The sequence below is a fragment of the Equus asinus genome, chromosome 10, assembly GCF_041296235.1.
Source record: "Equus asinus isolate D_3611 breed Donkey chromosome 10, EquAss-T2T_v2, whole genome shotgun sequence".
In the NCBI taxonomy this organism is placed as follows: Eukaryota; Metazoa; Chordata; class Mammalia; order Perissodactyla; family Equidae; genus Equus; species Equus asinus.
The window spans coordinates 22,149,048-22,170,135 of NC_091799.1; the positions used below are offsets into that span (position 1 = coordinate 22,149,048).

Sequence of the window (21,088 nt, forward strand, 5' to 3'; positions counted from 1 at the left end):
CTACCTTCACCCACATGGCTACACTCACATAGGTTCATGATGGGTCACAGCAGAGATGTGTCACCTAGGGGGGGCACATCCACACACACACTGCCCCACCACACCAATGACAATGTTGTACAGTGCTGGTAATGCACAATCAAAGCCTCACAGAAACAGCACACACTCACACAGTATGACATGCTCACAGTCACATGCAGACACAGATCTGCACCTTCTCCAGCCTGGTCCCTTGCCCCAAGGGTACCCTCTGCCCTCTCCACTTCGCAGGAGGGAACAACAGCAAGGGCCAGGTGTAGCCTGTCACTGGGGGGTCCTAAGAGGGAACTATTGGGCACGTTTATGGTGTTTGAGGCCTTGGGAGCACCTTCTCTCCAGAGGCAACATCCCTCCTGCATTCCCCTGGCCCACATCCCTGGGGCAGGAGGCATCTCGGCTCTGGGGTTTGTTATCCTTTCTCTCTAAGGCCCAATTTGAGGGGAGGTGGTGGTTGGATATTCAGGAGCCCCAAGCATAGTGAAGCTGCTGCTCTCAAGTCTCTGTCTTGTGAAGGCCAGAGAGGAGGGTCAGGCTGGCTTCTGAACCCAAGGAGAGTGACTGGGGTCAGGGGAGCTCAGGGTTTACAGCAGTATCTTCTTGGGCCAACCCTCTCTTCTCCTCAGCTATTGCCGGTGGCTTCTTGTAGGAAGTGTAGGAGTGTGGGAGGGATTGTGCCTCTGGTGACCGTGGCAAGATGTATGGCTGTGTGACTGTGTGTGTGAGTGTGTAGAATTGTACGCCTGGCTGTGGAGAGAGTGATCAGGTCTGCAATCAAATATGTCCATGAGCCCAAGTGTGTGTCTGAGTGTGCAGCTGTATCTGTGTCTGGGTGGGTGGCCATGCCTATGAGAGTGTTTCTTTGTGCATGAAAGTTTCCAATAGGGGATTGAGTCTGTGTTGGAGGGGGAATGTGTTGCTGTGTGTATGTTGTGGCATAAGGGAATTGTGCCTGTGTGTAGCACGCCAAGTGGGAATGTCTTTGCATGACTCAGTGTCAGAACAACCATGAAGGGCTATTTTGAACATATGAACTTTCTTTCTTTCTTTCTTTTTTGGTGAGGTAGATTGGCCCTGAGCTAACATCTGTGCCAGTCTTTCTCTATTTTTTTTTTTTTTTAGGAAGATTAGCCCTGAGCCAACATCTGGTACCAATCCTCCTCTTTTTGCTGAGGAAGACTGTCCCTGAGCTAACATCCATGCCCATCTTCCTCTACTTTATATGTGGGACGCCTACCACAGCATGGCTTGCCAAGCGGTGCCATGTCTGCACCCGGGATCCTAGCCGGTGAACACCGGGCCGCTGAAGCAGAACGTGTGCACTTAACCACTGCACCACCAGGCTGGCCCAGTCTTTATTTTTTTATGTCGGATGCTGCCACAGCATGGCTTGATGAGTGGTGTGTGGGTCTGTGCCTGGGATCTGACCTGTGAACCCCAGGCCGCTGAAGCAGAATATGTGAACTTAGCCACTACGCCACTGGGCTGGCCCCTGAACATGTGAACTTTCAATGATCCCCTATTGCCTATTTAATAAAGTCCAAATTCCCCTACCTGATATCCAACCCACTAGGTGTCCTTCCCATTCCCAGATCCCAGCCCTCAAACTTCCCTCCACTTCCTTCCCAACACACCCCTCTCAAGTGAGTTAAATTGGTCTCCTTAGAGCCTCTTGCACACCTGAGCTCATTTCACCTCCGTGCCTTTGTGTCCGCTTGTCCTTCCCCACGGAATGCCCCTTCCCTCAATTCCCACCGTGCGGCAGGGCCCGACTCATTTTGTGCAATAAGAGCCCCAGGTCAGAACACCAGTCTTCCCCACTCCAAACCTGCGCTTGTCCTGTCTTAATAAATGGTGTTGAAGGAGCTTTAAAAGGGAAATACTTTATCAGAGTTGGGGAGCTTTACTGGGCTTCTCATTTTAGAGGCGAGGATCTGACTCTTCCTCTTCCTTTACTTTCCAGATTGAGCTCTGTTACTGTCTTCCAATTCCCCGCTTCCTTCCCTCTTGTTTGTATTCTTATCTATCAAACAGGCCCTGCATAATAGCCTGCAACTTCGTGTTTCCTCCAGTTGGTGTATAGGATTTAGGTAATTGTCTTGTCTGGCTGCTACACTGATGCTAAACATGTGGAAGGACTCATGGACATCCTGTAGGGACAAGACAATGGAAGGGCCATATGCCTTTGGACACTTTCCCCTGATCATGGTGGGGGATGTATGTCAGGAGAGCCCAAGAACCCACAAAAAGAAGGAAAGACCACAGAGGAGGTCTTTTGAGTATAAACATCATTGAATTGGGGGCAAACCTCACATTCTCAGTCCCATGGTTGCCGACTCTTCTGATAATGCCTCCAATCCTTTCATGGCACTTGAGTTGTTATGAGGAGAGGAGGTAAGAACTGGGAAAGGATTATAGAAACTTGTAATGGCAGAAGGAGTTTTAATTTATGTAATTTAATTTATGTAATTTTTGTCAAAATGTGCTGAGTTTGAGATATGGTACCCTCTGCTCTCATGATGCTGGTTCATCAGGAAATAGGGTGCCCAACCATCCTGGTTTTCCCAGGACTGATGGGGTCTTTAGGACATCAGACTGGGAATTTTTAAAATTGAGACAGTTCTGAGCAAACCAGGACACGTTGGTGACCCTGTCAGGAAATCTATAAAATTCTCTAAGATTTGAGGAGATAGCCTTGTCCACATCCATCTCTCCATTAGTCTGGGACCTCCAAGAAGACCATAGTTACTAAGAGGGAGAGTCCTCGTCCTGGTAACAAGCGACATCACCTCCCTGGGGAGCCAGGCTGAACCTCCAGGCTTCCTGTAGTCTAAGTATCTGGTGGCTGTCTTCTCCTTGAAGGGAAGTTGGAATGGTGAGGCTGGGACCCAAGGAAGACTCTCCATGGAGCCTATGAGTGACAATGAAGCTTTGTTTGAGTCCCATACCTCACCATCCCTGGCCTCATCTTAGCCAAATCAGGGGAACTGGAAGGGGGATCGGGAGGAGCTGACAATGGCTTTGGCCATGCTCTGTCTCTCCTTGGAAGTTACTGCTGTAACTCCTAGGGTCCACTCCAGTCCTGCCCCTGCATGGAGGGGCAGCCTGGGCAGAATGCAGTGCCTTGGGTCTTGGCCATATGTAACTGATTCCGGGAGACAAAGAAAATCTGTCAAAATTGTGAACTCTGGGTGGATGAAAGTCCCAAGAGCATTGCGTCTGAAAGGTCCAGTGTGACTCTAGGCTCAGAGCACTGTGGTTGCCTTTGCCCAAGAGGTCAGGGTTACGGCATTCCCTCTCCTAACCCCAACTCTGCCTCTGGATGTTGCAATCATAATACAAAGCAGTCTACCCTACCAGACCTCTTGCTAATCTGAGCATGCTCATAACTCTGAATGAAACTTAAATGCACCAATAACCAACTCCTACCCTTAAGCTTTAAGAAACATTACCCATTATCCAAAACTCTAAATAAGTCTTAAATTAAGACTTAAGACCCAAAACATGTCCATTTGATACTTAAAATATTCTTCTTATGCCTAATTCTCCTCTAGTTCTGAACCTAGTCTAACAATAATAGTAACTAGACTGCGATTTAAACTTACAAACATTATCCACACACCAACTTAACTTAAATCTAACAGAGCTCCAATGTGGACTAAACTCTAACTCAAATATGATGTAGCAATAAAATTGAAACCTGAACTCCACCCTCAATTGGCCCTGTACTCTAAAACTAACCCTAACATATTTGTAATATTTCTAATAAGAGATAAGGTTTATCCAAACTCTGACTCCTAAATTTACCCCAAATCTACTACTAATTAAAGTCAACCCAAATCCTGCAATTTAGATAATTTTACTTCAATCCAAAATTTGCCTGATTGCTTTTATTTTTTTAAAGGTATGCTTCTTTTTGGTGAGGAAGATTGGCCCTGAGCTAACGTCTGTTGCCAATCTTCCCCCTTTTTTCCCCCCTCTCTAAAGCCCCAGTACATAGTTGTACACCCTAGTTGTAAGTCCTTCTAGCTCTTCTTTGTGGGCTGCCACCTCAGCGTGGCTTGATGAGGGGGTGCTAGGTCCGCACCCAGGATCCGAACTGGTGCACCCCGGGCCGCTGAAGTGGAGTGCACTAACTTAACCCTTATTCCACTGAGCTGGCCCTGCCTAATTGTTTTTAAATTCTAAACCTAACCCTGCCTCTACCTTAACCCTAACCCTAACTCTGTTCTTAGCCGTAACCTGAACCCTAGTCCTAACCCTATTTAAACCATAATTCTGACCCATTCCTAACCTCTATCAGATGCCTGAACTAATCTAACCTTGGCCAAATCCTAACCTAAGTGTTGGGATTTTGGGAATGAGCTCATATATGTTTCGGTGCTGTTCAGCTATTTCCCTGAGAGATGGAATATGTACGTAGGCTAATAGGGAGGGATATTTGCCCACTAGATTCAGTCCCATTGTTTGGCATGAGTGCGTTCTGAAGATGCTCTCTTGGGGTCAAGGAGAGCAGGAGCAGACTCACTGGTTATGAAACCTTAAAAAGGCAAGAATCTAGAAACACTTGCAGCCAACACAGCTCTTACCTCGTGTTTCTGCGAATGAGCCTCTTAGAAGTACACGAGGCAAATAAGCCTATGTTACCTCACCTGGTAACATCTAGGAACTTTTACGTTTTGAACATTGAGGAACCTAAGGCAGATCAATAGCAAATTAACTTGATCTTGGTTCTGGCTCTAGCCCTAGACTACCCCCAGGTTCCTGCCTCCCTTCTGTAAGCTTCCTTTTCTCCCCTTCTCAGTTCCTTAAACAATGACAAGAGACCCAAGCCAGAGGAACATCTATCTTTACCCACAGTGACAGGGGCCAGAAAGTGTCCTCCTCATCTCTTCACAGTCAGTCCTAACCCGTCTCTGGGACCTCTCACTGGTGCCCCCGCCCAGGACAGGAGAATCGGTTCCAGGTCCTTCTGAGGGCCTCCTTGACGTCCTTGTTGCGGAGGCTGTAGATGAGTGGGTTGAGAGCTGGGATGACCAGGGTGTAGAACAACGATGCCATCTTGTCGGTGTCCAGGGCATAGCTGGAGCTGGGACGCAGGTACATGAAAATAAGTGTCCCATACAGCATGGCCGCAGCCGTGAGGTGGGAGCCACAGGTAGAGGCTGCTCGCCAACGGCCTTCAGCCGAGCGCATGCGGATCACAGCCCCAGCAATGAAACCGTATGACACGGCAATAACCAACACTGTGGCTGTCTGGATGAAGCCACAGACAGCAAAGAGGAGGAGTTCATTGAGACTGGTGTCATTACAGGAGATGGCCAGCAGTGGAGGGATATCACAGAAGAAGCTGTTGACCTCCCGGGAGTGGCAGAAACTCAGGTGAAAGGTGAAGGTTGTGTGGACAAAAGCACTCACTGCCCCACCAAGGCCTGATGCTCCCAGCAAGGCCAGGCATAGACGCCGGGACATGGCTGTTGTATAGAGAAGAGGGTTTCTGATGGCCACGTAGCGGTCATACGCCATGGCTGCCAACAGGCAACACTCAGCATCAGCCAGCCCTGCAAACACAAACATCTGGAGGGCACAGGCTGCATAAGGGATGGTGGCATGGGGCAGCAGCAAGTCCACTAGCATCTTTGGGCCAATGGCAGAGGCATAGCAGGCATCCAACAAGGAGAGGTTGGCCAGGAAAAAGTACATAGGCGTGTGGAGTCGGGCATCCATGCAAATGAGCAGCACCATGCCCACATTTCCCAGCAGGCCCACCAGGTAGATGGGCAGGAAGATCAGGAAGAGGGTGACACGCAGGTCCCAGCGATCTGTGATGCCCAGAAGGATGAATTCAGCAGGGACAACTCTGACCCAGGTGAAGTTCTCTGGAGTCATCCTGCTGGACAGAGACTGAGGAGAGGCAAAGCAAGAGAGAGAGGAGAGAAAGGTCATGACCGTCATGGAGGAGACAGCACTTTGTACTGGGAGTCAGGTAGACTCGGGTTTCAGTCCTAACTGTGTAATGAAATTGCTGTGTGACCTTGGACAAACCATATGACCTCTCAAAACCTTTGTTTCTAACTCTGAGAAATCACTACAATTTAACCTTCGTAACAGCCATAGTCCCACCTGCATAATTCACTTTTGTACCCATAATACTGAGAAGATTGCCTGGCACATAGTCAGTGGTCAATAAATATTTATTAAATGAATGAATGATGAATGGGATGCTAGTTAGTGTCTGGCCAAGGACTGAAAACCCCATGACTCTGTATGCATTCTTTTCTCCAGTTTCTCAAGGAGGAAAAGAGACAATGGAACACGCAGAGTCTCCTGATCCAAAGGTAGCTCTTATGGGTTTTGAGGTTTGTTGGGAAGACATCTTTCCACTGGAGTAAGCTCTTGGAAGGAAAGTGCAGCAGTGGCTGGTATCTTGGGGAGACAGGAAGGAGTGGAAATAACAGAAGATTTGAATGTATGCCAGGGCCAGACTCTTCACCTCTCTGAGCCCCAATTTTCTTATTTGTGTAAGGAGAAAAAAACCCTACAAGGATTCAGTGATAATGCCTGTAAGGCATCTCACACAGGGCCTGGCCCACAGCAGGCATTTCACGAAGATCCAGTCAATTGCATTGAATTGAGCTAAATGCCTCCACACTGGAGGGAAGGAACTATAAAACAATAAAAAATAGTGTAATTTCCAGGAAATGTGGTGTTGCTTCATACTTCTGTGCCTTTCCACTTATTTCCTCTGCCTAGAATCCGTTTCCTCTTTTTGTGTTTGACAAAAACTCTCTCATGTAAAGCCATCCCTGATGTCCTCAAAGGAAACTCAACTTCTCCCTTGTTTGTGCCCTGCTGCACTGGAGCCTACATCCATCACGGCACTCAATCTTTCTATTGCAAATATTTTTTACATGTCTGTCTTTCCTGTGGACTTTGAGCCCCTTGACTCATTCAACAAACATTTGAATATTTCAGATATTCACTCATCAAACATTTGTCGTGTACTACTATGGGCTAAAAATGGCCCTGCAATTCATTTTTATATCTCCAAGGTCTGGTATAATCAGTGCTCAATAAATGCTAGTTGAATGTATGGAACAGTGAAAAGAGTATAAACATTAGCAACATGCAGACTTGATTTTGAGCCTGGGTTCCACTGCTTTCGCGTGTGTAACTTTGGGCGAGTCACTTCACCTCTTTCAGCCTGTTTTCTCATTATAAAGTAGGAAGCATATCTCTGTTGGAGGATTCTAAGAGGCAAGAGGTGTGCAGCACAGAGCCTGAAGCTGAGTAAAGGCTCTTTCCCCTTCCTTTAAGGGTTTAGATGTTTGGGACCTACCTGTGCCTGGTGTGGATGAGGAAGGTCCTTCCTACAAAGCACAGCTTGGATGGAAAAATTGGGCGATATCACATGTTGGTGGGGTTGTGCTGGTGGAAATGTAAATCAAGACGTTTGGGGGACAATTTGGCAGTTAACTACGCACAACGGCGCATACCGTAGTGTCTCAGTCTGCTTGGGTTCCTATAATAAAGCAGCACAGACTGGGGGCTTAAATAGCAGACATTTGTTTCTCGCAGTTCTGGAGGCTGGGAAGTCCAAGATCAGGGTGTCAGCACGGTCGGGTTCTGGTGAGGACTCTCTTTCCGACTTGCTGGAGCCTCCCTTCTTGCTGTATCCTGACATGGTGGAGAGAGCGAGCAGCTGTCTGGCCTCTTATAAGGGCACTTATCATGAGGACCCCACCCTCTGGACCTTATCTAAGCCTAATTACCTCCCAAGGGCCCCACCTCCAAATACCATCACCTTGGGGGTTGGCATTTCAACATACGAATTTTGGGGGGACACAAATTTAGTCCATAACACCTAGAAATTCCACTTCTTGGTGTTTTCTTCTGAAAACTCTCACACATGTACACAAGTAGGCATGCACAAGGGCACATGCACTCCTGGACTCTTTGTAATGGCCAAACTCTAGCCAAACCTAGATGTTTATCAATAGGCTTATGGGAGTTAAACAGAAATGGATTCAACTTATATATATCAATGTGGAGAAATCTCAAAAACATATTGCAAGAAACCTAATTTGCAAAAAAATAGAGATTGATGGAAAAGCACAAAACAATATTTTCTTTATGTGTATGTATATAAAATGTACTGCTGGTTGCTCCAACCAGAGATTGGGTCCCAGCTAAAGGGCCCCAGGACATCTCAGAGGGTTCGTCACCTTTGCCCCATCCCCATATCCAGAGCTGATCCTTCTTAAGACTCAGCGCAGGAGTCATTTTTTCCAGGAAGCTTTATCTGAACCCTCAACTATCCAACCTCTCGTGCTGGAACCCCTCTCACTGGGCTGTGTATTATAGCCCTACTCCATTGTTTTATGATGACCTGTCTAAGTATTTGCCTCCCTCACCTAATCAAGCATTTGGGACCATGACTAATTCCTTCCTCTATCTTTAAGGATACAGAATCTTAGGGATGTTCCCCTCTTTGGTGGGATTACTGGTGGAGGTCAGACAGCCACTAGGGGTAGAGAAAACTGTGGGTTTCCAGCTCCACCGGACACATGTTCTCCATGGACAAAGTCAGCTGGCCGGCTGAAGTTCTGGGTCCAGAACCCAGTTGGTGGCAACCTCCTTGTGCACTACTGTCTGTCCACATGGAAATGAAACACTACTCACCTTCACGAAGCGAGGAGCAGAGCTGCTTTGAGCGCCTCTCCATTTCTCCATCTGTAAAATAGTGACAATGAGCCTTCAGGGCTTTTAAGTTGCTTTGAAATTTTTGGGCACAAGGACCCCCAAACTTCAGTTACGTAGCTATTATGGAATGTGTGTGTGCAAGTGCACAGAACATAGAGTCAATTCTCCGTTAATTTCACTCTGTTGCCTTACTGTTGGTGAGGAGTAATCCTGACATTCTGGGACATTTCTTTCTTTCCTTGAAGGTAAGAAAACTGAGTTCCAAAGAAGGGAGGAGGCTTGTCCTAAGATACACAGCTCTGAAGGGATAGAGTTGGGGCTTGAACTCAGGTCTGGCTTCAAATCCAATTCTCTTTGTCTCTAGACAGAGACCCTAATTAGATCTCTTAATAGATTACCAAGCTTGTTGCCGCTGTCTTGCCTCAGTCCTTTCATCTTTATATTGAGTGCACTGGACCAGTTCGTAGGTTCCCAGTGTACTCTGTGGACTTCTGTCATTAGAATTACCAGTGGGCTTGTGAAAAAATATATGGCTATGCACAGTCCCAGAAATTCTGATTCAACTGATGTAGAGCAGGGCTCAGAAACCTGTACTTGCAAAAAATGTTCCAAGTGATTCTGATATACCCCTTGATTTGAGACTGTTGAGTGGCAGAGCTTCTCAATCTTCAGTGTGCAAAGGAATCACCTAGAGCCCTTGTAAATGCAGATTCTGCCTCAGAAGGGCCCGGAGGGGCCTGAGATTCTGCATTTCTGACAAACTCTCAGGTGATGCTGAGACAGGTACCATGCTTTGAGTAGCAAGATCTTAGGTCATATTGCACAGCATTTCTAGCTCTGATATCTTAAGATTCTAGCTTTCTGGAGGGTTCTCTTAGCCTCTTCCTGCCAGCTCGTTTCTCTCTGCTGAACTCTTTGTTTTGACTCATCCTCTCTCTCCATGCCCCACGATACTCATGAACATGTTTAAGTCTGGTGAGGCTGGCCTTCTGGCATTTCTCAATATGTGGCTTGCCCATTTCCTATCAAAGCTGAGTTCTTAGCTCATTCCTCCTCAGCACACAGACATCTGATATGTCTTTGTCCGGACACCAGCTGCTATCGCTGTGATGGTGTGTGGTTATTGGGTTGTTAGGACATACCTAGAAGGTGGAGGTAGGTGGAGATTCCTTCCGGCAGAGCAGCTGCAGCCCAGCCCTTGGGGTGGGAATGGCAGGGGGAGGCAGCAGGGACATCCCCACCCTAGATGTAGGAACAGGGGGACTTACATTCTTCTTGGGCCCTGAGGGAATGGCCTCTTTCTGTTTCCCTCCTGACTCCTCCTTCTCTCTCTACTCACTTGCACTCAGTGGAGACTCTCTCTTCACATCCTTTGGGGACTCCTTGACAGCTGGTGGCAGGGGAATGCCAGGGATGACTCATCCTTTGGTGCCTGGGGAGGTTGGAAAAGTTTGGCTGAGTGGGTCCCCAGGCTCTGTGTGGGGAAGACAATCATGCTATTTGCGGAGAGGTGTCTCTTTGGCTCACTCTCCCCGTCCATTCTTTGGGATTTAATATTTTTATTGTGCTTTGTGATCTTCTACAGAAACACATTTTTTTCCTGTGGTTTTCCAAACACTTCACATTGTTCCTCTTGCCTGAAATGTCCAGCCTCTTCCTTGTCTACCTGGAAAACTCTTCCTTTTTGTTGCAGAACCAACTCAATGTCACCTTCTGCAGGAGGCCTTCCTGCCACTGTGGCAGAGCCAGTCTTTCCCTCTTTGTGTCTCGGAGATGCACACACAAGAGCATGAATCCAAGACAGACAAGGAAATGTATAATTGTGGCTGATGCTGCAGCAGACTGGAGCAACCCGAGGCCAGGGCCAGGCATGGAGTCAGCATGCAGGATATCAAATCAGGGCTCTTGGTGTGGGCCCAGGCATAGGTGATTTTTAAAAGCTCCCAGGATTGAAAACCACTTGGAATATCCATCTAGGATTGAGAAACACTCTCCAAGAGATAGGAATGGAACTAAGCCTGAAGTTAGGGCTGAGTGGCTCAGCCTATGGGGAGTAGATGGCTATGGGGTGGGAAGCTGCAACGTGGAGTCACCTCATTTCTATGGTGTATCTTACAGCTAACCTGTCATTCATGTAGTAGAGAGTTCATTGGTTCACATAACTAATATTTATTACTCTCTACTATATTCTGAGCTTAAGATCTTAATGATGAGCCAAATAGTCATGGTCCCCTTTTGTCATGGAGCTTGCAGGAAGAAAGAGCCAGAATTAACAACAACAACAAAAACCCACAGGGGAGAGCATTTCAGGTGGGAGTAATGGCATGTGTAAAGGCCTGGAGGTGGGAATGCATATGGCACATTTGAAGAATTGAAATAAGACCAGTAGGGCTGGAGCTCAGAGAATGATGGAGAGAGGGGTGTGACTGAGCATAGAGAGGTAGGTCGAGGCCAAATGGCAGAGCCTTTAAGGCCAAGCTGAGCATTTTTTTAATCCTAAAAGCAATGTGTTGCTCCCAAGAGGTTTAAGGAAGGGCTGAGACATGACGAGATTAACACTTTCAAGAGATCACTCTGATTGCTGTGAGCAGAAAAGATTGGATGGGAGACCAATCAGGAGCCTGGTCATGGTCAGGCTAGAGATGGTGGTGATCTGGTAAAGAAAGGGCACCCGTGGGACTGGGGATCAAAGCAGCAAGCCACCTTTGAGAAAGCCAAAATACTAGTGAAGCAGATTAAAGCTCCGGGCATCTCCTAAGCAGGGCTATCATTTGGATTAGATGCATCTGTGATTCCAGAAGTTATGGGTGGGCACTGTGGCAGAGAAAACAGATGGAGTACCCCTAGGATTTTGGTCCCAGCACTGGAAGGGGGCAGAAACCCGATGAACTCCCTTAGAGCAACAGCTCCTAGCAGTGTACAGTGTTCCTCCAGGTAGACCTCTCACGAAGGAACAGCAGACTGTGGCAAGAACTTCCCTTCCTATCAAGGGATGGGTTGAGAATAGGTTCCACTGGCCTACCTCTGCCATGGCTCAAACTCCTACATTGACTAAGCGGCATGCTTATGTGCAGCAGAAGAGCACCGTGTCCACCAGCCCACTGTCTCTAGAAATGCAGGTGCTACTAGGCCCTGTAGAGTATGCAGATCTTCCAAATGTCTCCACCCCTGTTCCGGTGGCAGTCCCTGCAGTCTGTAGAGAGGGAGGAGGGGAAATTCCCGAAGATGCCTGGTATACAGATGGATCTAGTTGAGGCAATCTTCCCACATGTTACTTATTTTGGGAATCGTCTTAATCTGTGTTGTCTCTACTTGTGCCTACATTTTTGCTGTGGTGTCTTCCACCAAAGCAGCCAGATAGCTGCTAAACGAGCCACTTCCATGCACGTGGAACCTCTTGCTGACTGCTCAGGGCATCTTGCAGAAGAGGGCATTGTGGAAGATGGTAAGAGCTGGTCACAAGGGGTGGAGTGTTGGAAGAGGTCATCAAGAGGACGTGACCACTGATTGACCCTTTAGGGGAACCTGGGCAATCAGAGCCTCCTTTCCCCCATCCGTGTCCTTGGAACGTACGCTTTGCCTATGGTCTCCACAGTGGGAGCTGTTTTTAAGGACGCAGCCTTGAGAGAGCAATGTGGTGTTGAGACTATCTGGACAGTGTGCGTAACTGAACTCAGTTAGGAACTCTATGTAAACTTTTAAGATTCTGGCAGGCAGGTGTGGAGATCTACTGGTCTTGCAGCTGCTCACGACAAGCCTCATAAGTAAGTTCTCTCTCTGACTAAACTTGCCACCTACCCATCTGGCATGGTCTGCCTCATTCTTTGGTCTCTCCTTGCCCTCTGTGTACTGGGGCCAGTTTTCAAACCAACAGATGGGTTTCCGGTCCCTCTCCTCTGTGGCAGCTGAACTATGCTTTATATAAGCGGAGGGTCTTGTGTGTGGGTGACTTTTGTATTCCCCTGTATGTTTCATAAGCATTTTCCCTAATATATCTCTTCGATATCTAATTACGTTTTGGCATTTATTTATTATATGACCTGAACTAAACTATAGTTAACAGAAAATATTCAACAGTTGTGTGCTTTTCAGGTTGTTTGCATTTTTGGTTGTTATGAATAATACTACTATGAATATTCATGTACAAGCTTTTGTGTGGACACATGTTTTCTTAGTTATATACCGAGGAATGGAATTGTTGGGTCATATGGTAACTCTATGCTTAACTTTTTGAGAAACTGCCAAACTGTTTTCCAGAGTGACTGCGTTATTTTACACTCTCGGCACCAATGTAGGAGAGTTCACCTTTCTCTCGTTTCTTTCTAGGATTTCAATATTGTCCACTTTTTGAATTATAACCATCCTGGTAGCAGTGAAGTACCATCTCATTGTGGTTTTGACTTGCACTTCCCTAATGACTAATGATGCTGAACATTTTCCATGTGCTAATTGGCCATTTGTATTTTTCATTTGGAGAAACATCTATTCAAATCCTTTGCTCATTTTAAAATTGGGTTTTTTTATTATTGAATTGTAAGAGTTCTTTACATATTCTTAATATAATTCTTACTGTAAATATCTTATCAGATATATGATTTACATATGTTTTTCTCTCTTTCAGTGGATTGTCTATTCACTCTCCTGATGGTGTCTTTTTTTTTTTTTTTGAGGAAGATTAGCCCTGAGCTAACATCCGTGCCCATCTTTCTCTACTTTATATGTGGGATGCCTGCCACAGCATGGCTTGACAAGTGGTGCATAGATCTGCACCTGGGATCCTAACCGGTGAACCCTGGGCTGCCAAAGTGGAATGTGGGAACTTAACCACTGCACAACTGGGCTGGCCCCTCCTGATGGTGTCTTTTGAAGCATAAAACTTTTTGATTTTGATGAAGTTTCCCTTTTTTCCTATTATTTTTTGTTCTTTTGGTATCATAACTAAGAAACCATTGCATAATCCAAGGTCACAAAGATTTACTCTCACGCTGTCTTGTAAGAGTTTTGTAGTTTTAGCTCTTACATTGAGGCCTATGATTCATTTTGGGTTATTTTTGTAGTGGTGTGAGGTAAAGATTCAACTTCATTCTTTTGCCTTTGGGCATCCAGTTATCTCAGCACCATTTGTTGAAAACACAGTTCTTTCCATATTGAATTGTCTTGGCAACCTTGTTGAAAATAAATTGACCATAAATTTGAAGGTTTATTTGTGAACTCTCAATTCTATCCCTTTGATCTCTATGACTAGCCTTGTGCCAGTACTGCATTGTCTTAATTACCACAGTTTTCTAGTAGGTTTTGAAATCAGGAAGTGTGAGTCTTCCAGCTTTGCTCTTTTTTTTTCAAGAATGTATTGGTTATTCTGGGTCTCTTGTATTTCTACATGAATTTTAGGATCAGCTTGTTATTTTCTGCAAAAAAGACAGCTGATAGTTTGATAGGGATTGCATTGAATCTGAACTGTTTATTAGTTCTAATAATATTTTGGTAGATTTCTTAGGAATTTAAAAATATATAACATGTGTCATCTGAGAATAGAGATAGTTTTACTTCCTTCTTTACAATCTGGATGTCTTCTATTTCTTTTTCTTACTTAATTGCTCTGTCTGGAACCTCTAGTACAATGTTGAATAGAAGTGGCAAGAGTGGGCAACTTTATGTTATTCTTGATCTTAGAAGGACAGAAATAGGAAGGATCGATAAAGAGGTAGTGGAGTGCACAAGAAAAACAGATCACGTCCAGATGATTAGAGTGGGCTGGTGTGAGAGGGTACTTTCTGGAGATGATGTGGGACTAAAAGTGGGTGGGTCTGGAGAAAGGGAAGTCTCCACAGAAGGGAAAATAGTCTCAGAAAGAAAGGCCCCGAGGGGGAATGTGAATGGTACATATGAATGAATGAAAGTTCAGATGTAGTCAGCATCCTATTTTTTAATAATATAACATGAAATAGGAAACTTTTATAGAAAGTAAGAGAGATGTGAGGGAGAGCACCACTTCGAAAGTCAATACACTCTAAAAGTCACATATTGTTTCAGTAAAAAAATAACACAGTGCACAATAAAAACTGCTGAATTGTATACTCTAAAAGGATGAATTTTATAGCATATTAATTATATATCAACACAACTTATTAAAAATCACATCATACTGAAATGAAAAAGCAATTCACTAGTCACATGAACTCTGCATAGAGGATTTTTTAACGATAAAACAGGCAGAGTCACAAAGAGGAATTTTTATTGGTTTCACATATGTAAATTGAAAACTTATTTATGTCAAAAAATCCAAAAGAAAACTGAAGGATGAAAAGGTGATTGGAGGAAGTTTGTGCTATGAATAAGAAAGTACAATGTTTAAATCTTTGCTATAAAAAGGACTTATATACATCTTTAAAATAGTCAAATGAGATGAAGAAATAATTAACAGAGGAATAAAGAAAATTTATTTACAGATTAAGAAAACAATCAGTAAGCAAAAAAATTCAAACAAAAAAAGAGGTACTACTTTTTGCTTGTTGTATTTGTAAGAACTGAGTGAAAAATTGGAACACAAAGTACTGGTAGGATGTAGAGGAAGGAGCACTCTCACAGAATGTCAGTTGACATGTAAATCACTAACAGTTTTTTAAACTATTTTGGCAACATGTATCATGAGCCTGAAAAATGTCCCACCCATCAATTCCACTTAAAATTCATTGTAAGGACCTGAGGAAAACTATATATATGGTTTATTCACAATGGTATTCATTGCATTATTATTTATAATAGTAAAAATAATTAGACAAATCTGATCATCCAAAATGGAAGAAGATTATATATAAATATGGCATCTGCTTCTGCTATAATATTAATTACGAAATGTTTATGAAGATTTAATAATAATAGTGTGGAAAACATTCATGTTATAAGTTGATGTGAAAAATTGTCATCTTAACAATATAAAATAAATGCACAGAGAAAAGGACCATAAGAGTTTGGGTAAAATATTCAGTGATTTCTTTTAAGAAAATTAAAAAAAATTTCTTTACGGTATATTTGAGATATTTACTGTGATGACACAAATGATTTTTCAGTTGGAGAAAAAAATAAACCAGAGTTTAGAAAGTAAAGAATAAAGACTGGTCACAACTAATAAAAAAGTTAAATCACCGGCCAGAGACAAAGATCTAAGCACAGATGTTTGATACTGGACAAATCTCTTAATCTTTCTGTGCCTAGTTTCCTGTTCTAGAATATTCTTGCCCTCTCAGGTCACACACAGGTTCTGCCTACTTGATGTCATGTTCTCATGTTGAGGCCAATCCCCATGAGTGAGTCAGAATTAGTCCCTGAAGCCCAGTGACTTGACCAAGGTCCTGACCTGCTTAGTCTAGCCAGCATTTCTTGTTGGGGAAAAATGTATAGTCCTACATTGTGCTCCTATTGAGCTTCCTCCTAGAAGCCAAGTGTTTGCTGGCATTTTTGATGTTCCCATCTCTGAATTGATTTTGCTTGGATACATATACCCGCTTATCAAGTATGCCCTACAGGAACTGCTGGTCACTCCCTTTCTTCAGGCTGCAGCTCTGTCCTTGGCCAGTTGGTCCTACTCCAGTCCTGAAAAGTCAGAGTTTTCATTTTCTTGCATCTGCTTGTAAGGCTATGCATCCATCCCGTCTTGAATGTGAGTCTTTCAGATTTATAATGGACGAGTCCAGGGAAGAAGGCATGTTGAAAAGTCTGGGCTTCTACTCTAGGGGAGAAGGCATTTTTATAGGGTGGAACATCTTCCCCAGCCAAGGAGTCTCCACGGACCCCCCTTCGCATCTCTGCCCCTCAGACTATAGATAAAGGGGTTCAGCATGGGGGTGACCATTGTGTACACCATGGATGCCAACATTCCAGTATCTGCTGAGTAGGAGGGTGAGGGCTGGAAATACACCACAAAGAGTGTCCTATAGGAGAGAGTGACCACTGTCAGGTGAGAGCCACAGGTAGGGAAGACTTTGTGCTTCCCCCCAGCAGATGGGACCCTGAGGATGGTGTAGATGATATGGACATAAGAGACCAGGACACATGGGAGAGGGACCACTCCCAAGAGGGCTGCTTCAGCAAACATCATCACCTGAAAGACAAGGTTATCTGAACAGGCAAGTTTGAGGAGTGGGAGAAGATCACAGGAGAAATGCGGGATGGAATGGGAGACACGGAAGGAGAATTGAGACATCAGTCAGAAGTCTCACTGAGACTTCTGAGACTTCACTGAGGCTTGAGAGTGAGAAGGCCAGGAGGTAGGAGCTGAGCCAGGATGCAGCGACCAGCAGCTGGCGTCGTTTGGGATTCATGGTCATGGTGTGGTTTAGAGGAAGGCAGATGGCCTTGTAGCAGTCGTATGACACATGGTGAGCAGGAAGTCATCCAACAGGGTCAACGCCATGAAGAGGTGCATTTGCATGAGATACCCACTGTGGGTGATGGTGTGGTGCTGTGGCTGGATGTTCACCAGCACCTTGGGGACAATGGTGCAGGAGAAGCAGGTATCGATGAAGGACAGGTTGGCCAGGAAGAAGTACATGGGAGTGTGGAGGTGCTGATCAGAGCCAATGGCCAGGATGATGAGCAGGTTCCCCAACACGGTGACCAGGTGCATGCCCAGGAAGAACCCAAACAGGAGAGGCTGCTGCTCTGGGTGTTCAGAGAAGTCCAGGAGCAGGAAGTCAGAGATGCTGGTTTGGTTTCTAATTTCCTTCTGAGGCAGAGAAATTAGAGCAGAAGCTTTCTTAAATAAAGCTAGGCTCTAAGTATTACAGAGTTCAAGGACTTCGGTATGTTTTTCTCTATTCAGGTCACTGAGATTTACAAGTTACTGTAACAGAGGTTTGCAAATATGGACCCATATGAAGGCTGTGGACCACGATGATGAGGCATCAAGGTAGAGACGTAGTTTGGAGTTTCCTGTGATGTGGCAAGTTTTCCCCATGGATTGTCTGAATGAGACTGAACTAGGATTCACCTGGAAGCATCTCTTCAAATTTAATTCCCTTTTTAAGACAACTTTAGAGCAGTTTTAATTTCATTGTCTTGCGGACAATGGATTTTGGGGGTCATTAGTACACTAGGATTTAGTGGGCAATACAGGGTGCCCTGTGTGTATGTCTGTGAGTGTGAGTGCATGTTGAGGGACATGGAAGATGGAATGCTTTCTTCAGAGAGGAGCCAGCTGAGACTTAGAAGTCTGTATGTGTGCTGGAAGTGCTCTTCAGTGAGGGTAGTGTGGATATGAGCACATTGCAAACTGATAAACACATCATTTTTATTTTAATCATCAACCGCACCATCAATATCTTTCATTTTCACATCTGGGCTTTGGCATCCTGGAGACAGAATGGGAATCCTTTCTCTGTTCCTATTTTCAGTCTGATCTTGGTCAGTTACTTAACTCTGAATCTCTATTTCCTAGTTTGTACCATGTGTAACTACTTGAGAGAGTCATTGAAGTTATTATTGAGATGACATACATGGAGAACAGGTTATTATTAAAGGTAGTGAAGTGATTGTCATTGTTGGTAGCAGTTGATGCAATGTGACCCTGGGACACATGATGTAGTGCAAAAGCAGCAGATGACGTGCTCTATAGCTTGTTCCTCAGGTGCCTTTTTTTTTCTTGCTGAGAATGATTCTCCCTGAGCTAGCATTTGTACCAATCTTCCTCTATTTTGTATGTGGGTCACTGCCACAGCATGGCTGACAAGTGTTGTGGGTCTGCACCTGGGATCCTAACCAGGGATCTGAACCCATGAACCCGGGCCTCCCAAGTGGAGTGTGCCAAACCTAACCACTATGCCATGGGGCTCACCCCCCACTCACGTGCCTTTTAAACTTGGGGAAATGTTTACTCCTTATGACCTTTCTTTTCTCATCTATAAGATATAATCCTACTCGATAAGTTTCTTGAGGGGACTGAATGCTGGAATCAGCTGAAGTTTCTTATCAATCATGATGTGCAATCAAGATGAGAAATTCCAATGTTCCTGTCTGATGATGTGGAGGAATAAATGCATTGAACAGTCATTGGCAGCATGTTTTAATGTCATGTTTGTTTTGCATCATGATTAAAAATATAATATGCTCTCTGGAGTCTGGCAGACTTTTCTCACCGTTTACTCTTGATGTGTCTTTAAGAAAGTCACAACGATTTTTGGCTTCAGTTTCTACATCTGTTTAAACGGGATAATAATGGAGTTTACTATATATAGTGGTCATAAGGATTAAATTAGATAACAATTACATAATATTTAGAGCAAGGCTGGAATATAGTGTGTGCTGAATAGATATTATCTATTATTGTTATTGCTGTTTTTAATAAAATGTGGATGCTTGTCATTGTGATGTCTTGGTCACTGCCTGTGGGTTGGGCTTGTAAACTGTGAGATGTCAATACTAAAAGTCATCATCATCATCATCACCATTGTCATCATCATCATCAGCAGCAGCACCTTTGAAAGGTTATGACTCTACTGAGAACTGTCAATGGCAAAGCATTTGTTTTGGCATCTGGAAACCAAGCACTCTTCTTTATGGCTGAATAATATTTAATTATATCTATATGTATATATAGATATATACCTCTATCTATGTATCACATTTTCTTTCTTTATTCATTCATTGGTGGACATGTAGTTTGTTTCCATATCTTGGCTATTCTAAGTAATGTTGCAATGAACATGGGGGCGTGTATATCTTTTCTAATTAGTGTTTTTGTTTTCTTTGGATAAATACGCAGATGGGAAATTACTGGATCATATGGTATTTCTATTTTTAATTTTTTGAGGAAACTCCATACTGTATTTTATAAAGGCTAGACCAATTTACGTCCCTACCAACAATGCACAGGGTTCCCTCTCATCTACATCCTCACCAACACTTATTTCCTGTCTTTTTGATAGTAGCCATTCTAATAGGTGTGGGGCAATATGAGACCTGAAACCATAAAATTCCTAGAAGAAAACATAGGGGGTAAGCTCCATGACATTGGTCTTGGTGATGATTTTTTCTTTTATTTGACACCCAAAGGCAATCAAAGCAAAAATAAACAAGTGGGTCTCATATTACAGTCTTTAATCCATTTTGAGTTAATTTTTATGTATAGTTTAAGATAGTGGTCTACTTTTATTCTTTTGCATGTGGCTGTCCAGTTTTCTCAACACCATTTATTAAGAGACTGTCCTTTCCTCATTATATATTCTTGACTCCTTTGTCATAAATTAATTGACTTTATATGTGTGGGTTTATTTCTGGGCTCTCTATTCTGTTCCATTGATCTATGTCTGTTTTTATGCTAATACCATACGGTTTTGATCACTATAGCTTTGGAATATAGTTTGAAATTAGGGAGCATGATGCCTCCAGCTTTGCTCTTCTTTCTCAGGATTACTTTCGTTATTCAGGGTCTTTTGTGGTTCCATACAAATTTTAGGATTGTTTGTTCTATTTCTGTGAAAAATGCCCCTGGAACTTTGATAGGGATTGCATTGAATCTATATGTTGCTTTGGGTAGTTTGGACCTTTTAACAATATTCTTCCAATCCATGAGCATGGAATATCTTTTCATTTATTTGTGTCTTCTTCAGTTTCTTTCATTAATGTCTTGTAGTTTTCACTCTCTAGGTCTTTCACCTCCTTGGTTAAATTTATTCCTAGGTATTTTATTCTTTTTGATGCAATCGTAAATGGAATTTTCTTAATTTCTCTTTCTATAGTTCATTATTAGTGTATAGAAACGCAACAAGTTTTTGTACATTGATTTTGTATGCCTCAACTTTACTGAATTTTTTATTAGTTCTAACCGATTTTTGATGGAGTTAGGGTTTTCTACATATAGGAGTAAATTATCTTTTCAAAAAAAATCTTTTGGGGGCCAGCCCTGTGGGGCAGTGGTTAAGTGTGCACATTCTGCTTCGGTGGCCTGGGGTTTGTCGGTTCAGATCCCGCTGGGGACATGGCACCACTTGGCACGCCATGCTGTGGCAGGCGTCCCACATAGAAAGTGGAGGAAGATGGGCATGGATGTTAGCTCAGGGCCAGTCTTCCTCAGTGAAAAAGAGGAGGATTGGCAGCAGTTAGCTCAAGGCTAAACTTGCTCAAAAAAAAAAAACCCAATCTTTTGGCTTTGTTGGTCTTCTCTATCATAGGTTTTATTCTATTTTGTTACGTTTTGCTCTCATGTGTTTTATTTTTCTTTCATCTTCCTTGGGTTGATTTTGCTGTTCTTTTATAGCTTCTTAAGATGGATTCTCAGCTTATTATTTCATAGCCTTTTTCTTTTCTAACATTCTCATTTAAGATTATAAATTTACTGTAAATAATACTATAA

At 43.8% G+C, this 21,088-nt stretch overlaps 1 protein-coding gene and 1 pseudogene across 1 annotated transcript; both read right to left on the reverse strand.

Moving 5' to 3' along the window:
* Positions 1-4,962: 4,962 nt before the first annotated feature.
* On the reverse strand, positions 4,963-5,925 carry OR5C1 (olfactory receptor family 5 subfamily C member 1). Its single transcript, XM_014840601.3, has one exon. The coding sequence runs from the start codon at positions 5,923-5,925 to the stop codon at positions 4,963-4,965; it is 963 nt and encodes a 320-aa protein (XP_014696087.3).
* A 10,561-nt stretch (positions 5,926-16,486) lies between these two features.
* LOC106830798 (olfactory receptor 1G1-like) lies at positions 16,487-17,365 on the reverse strand (annotated as a pseudogene).
* Positions 17,366-21,088: the final 3,723 nt, after the last annotated feature.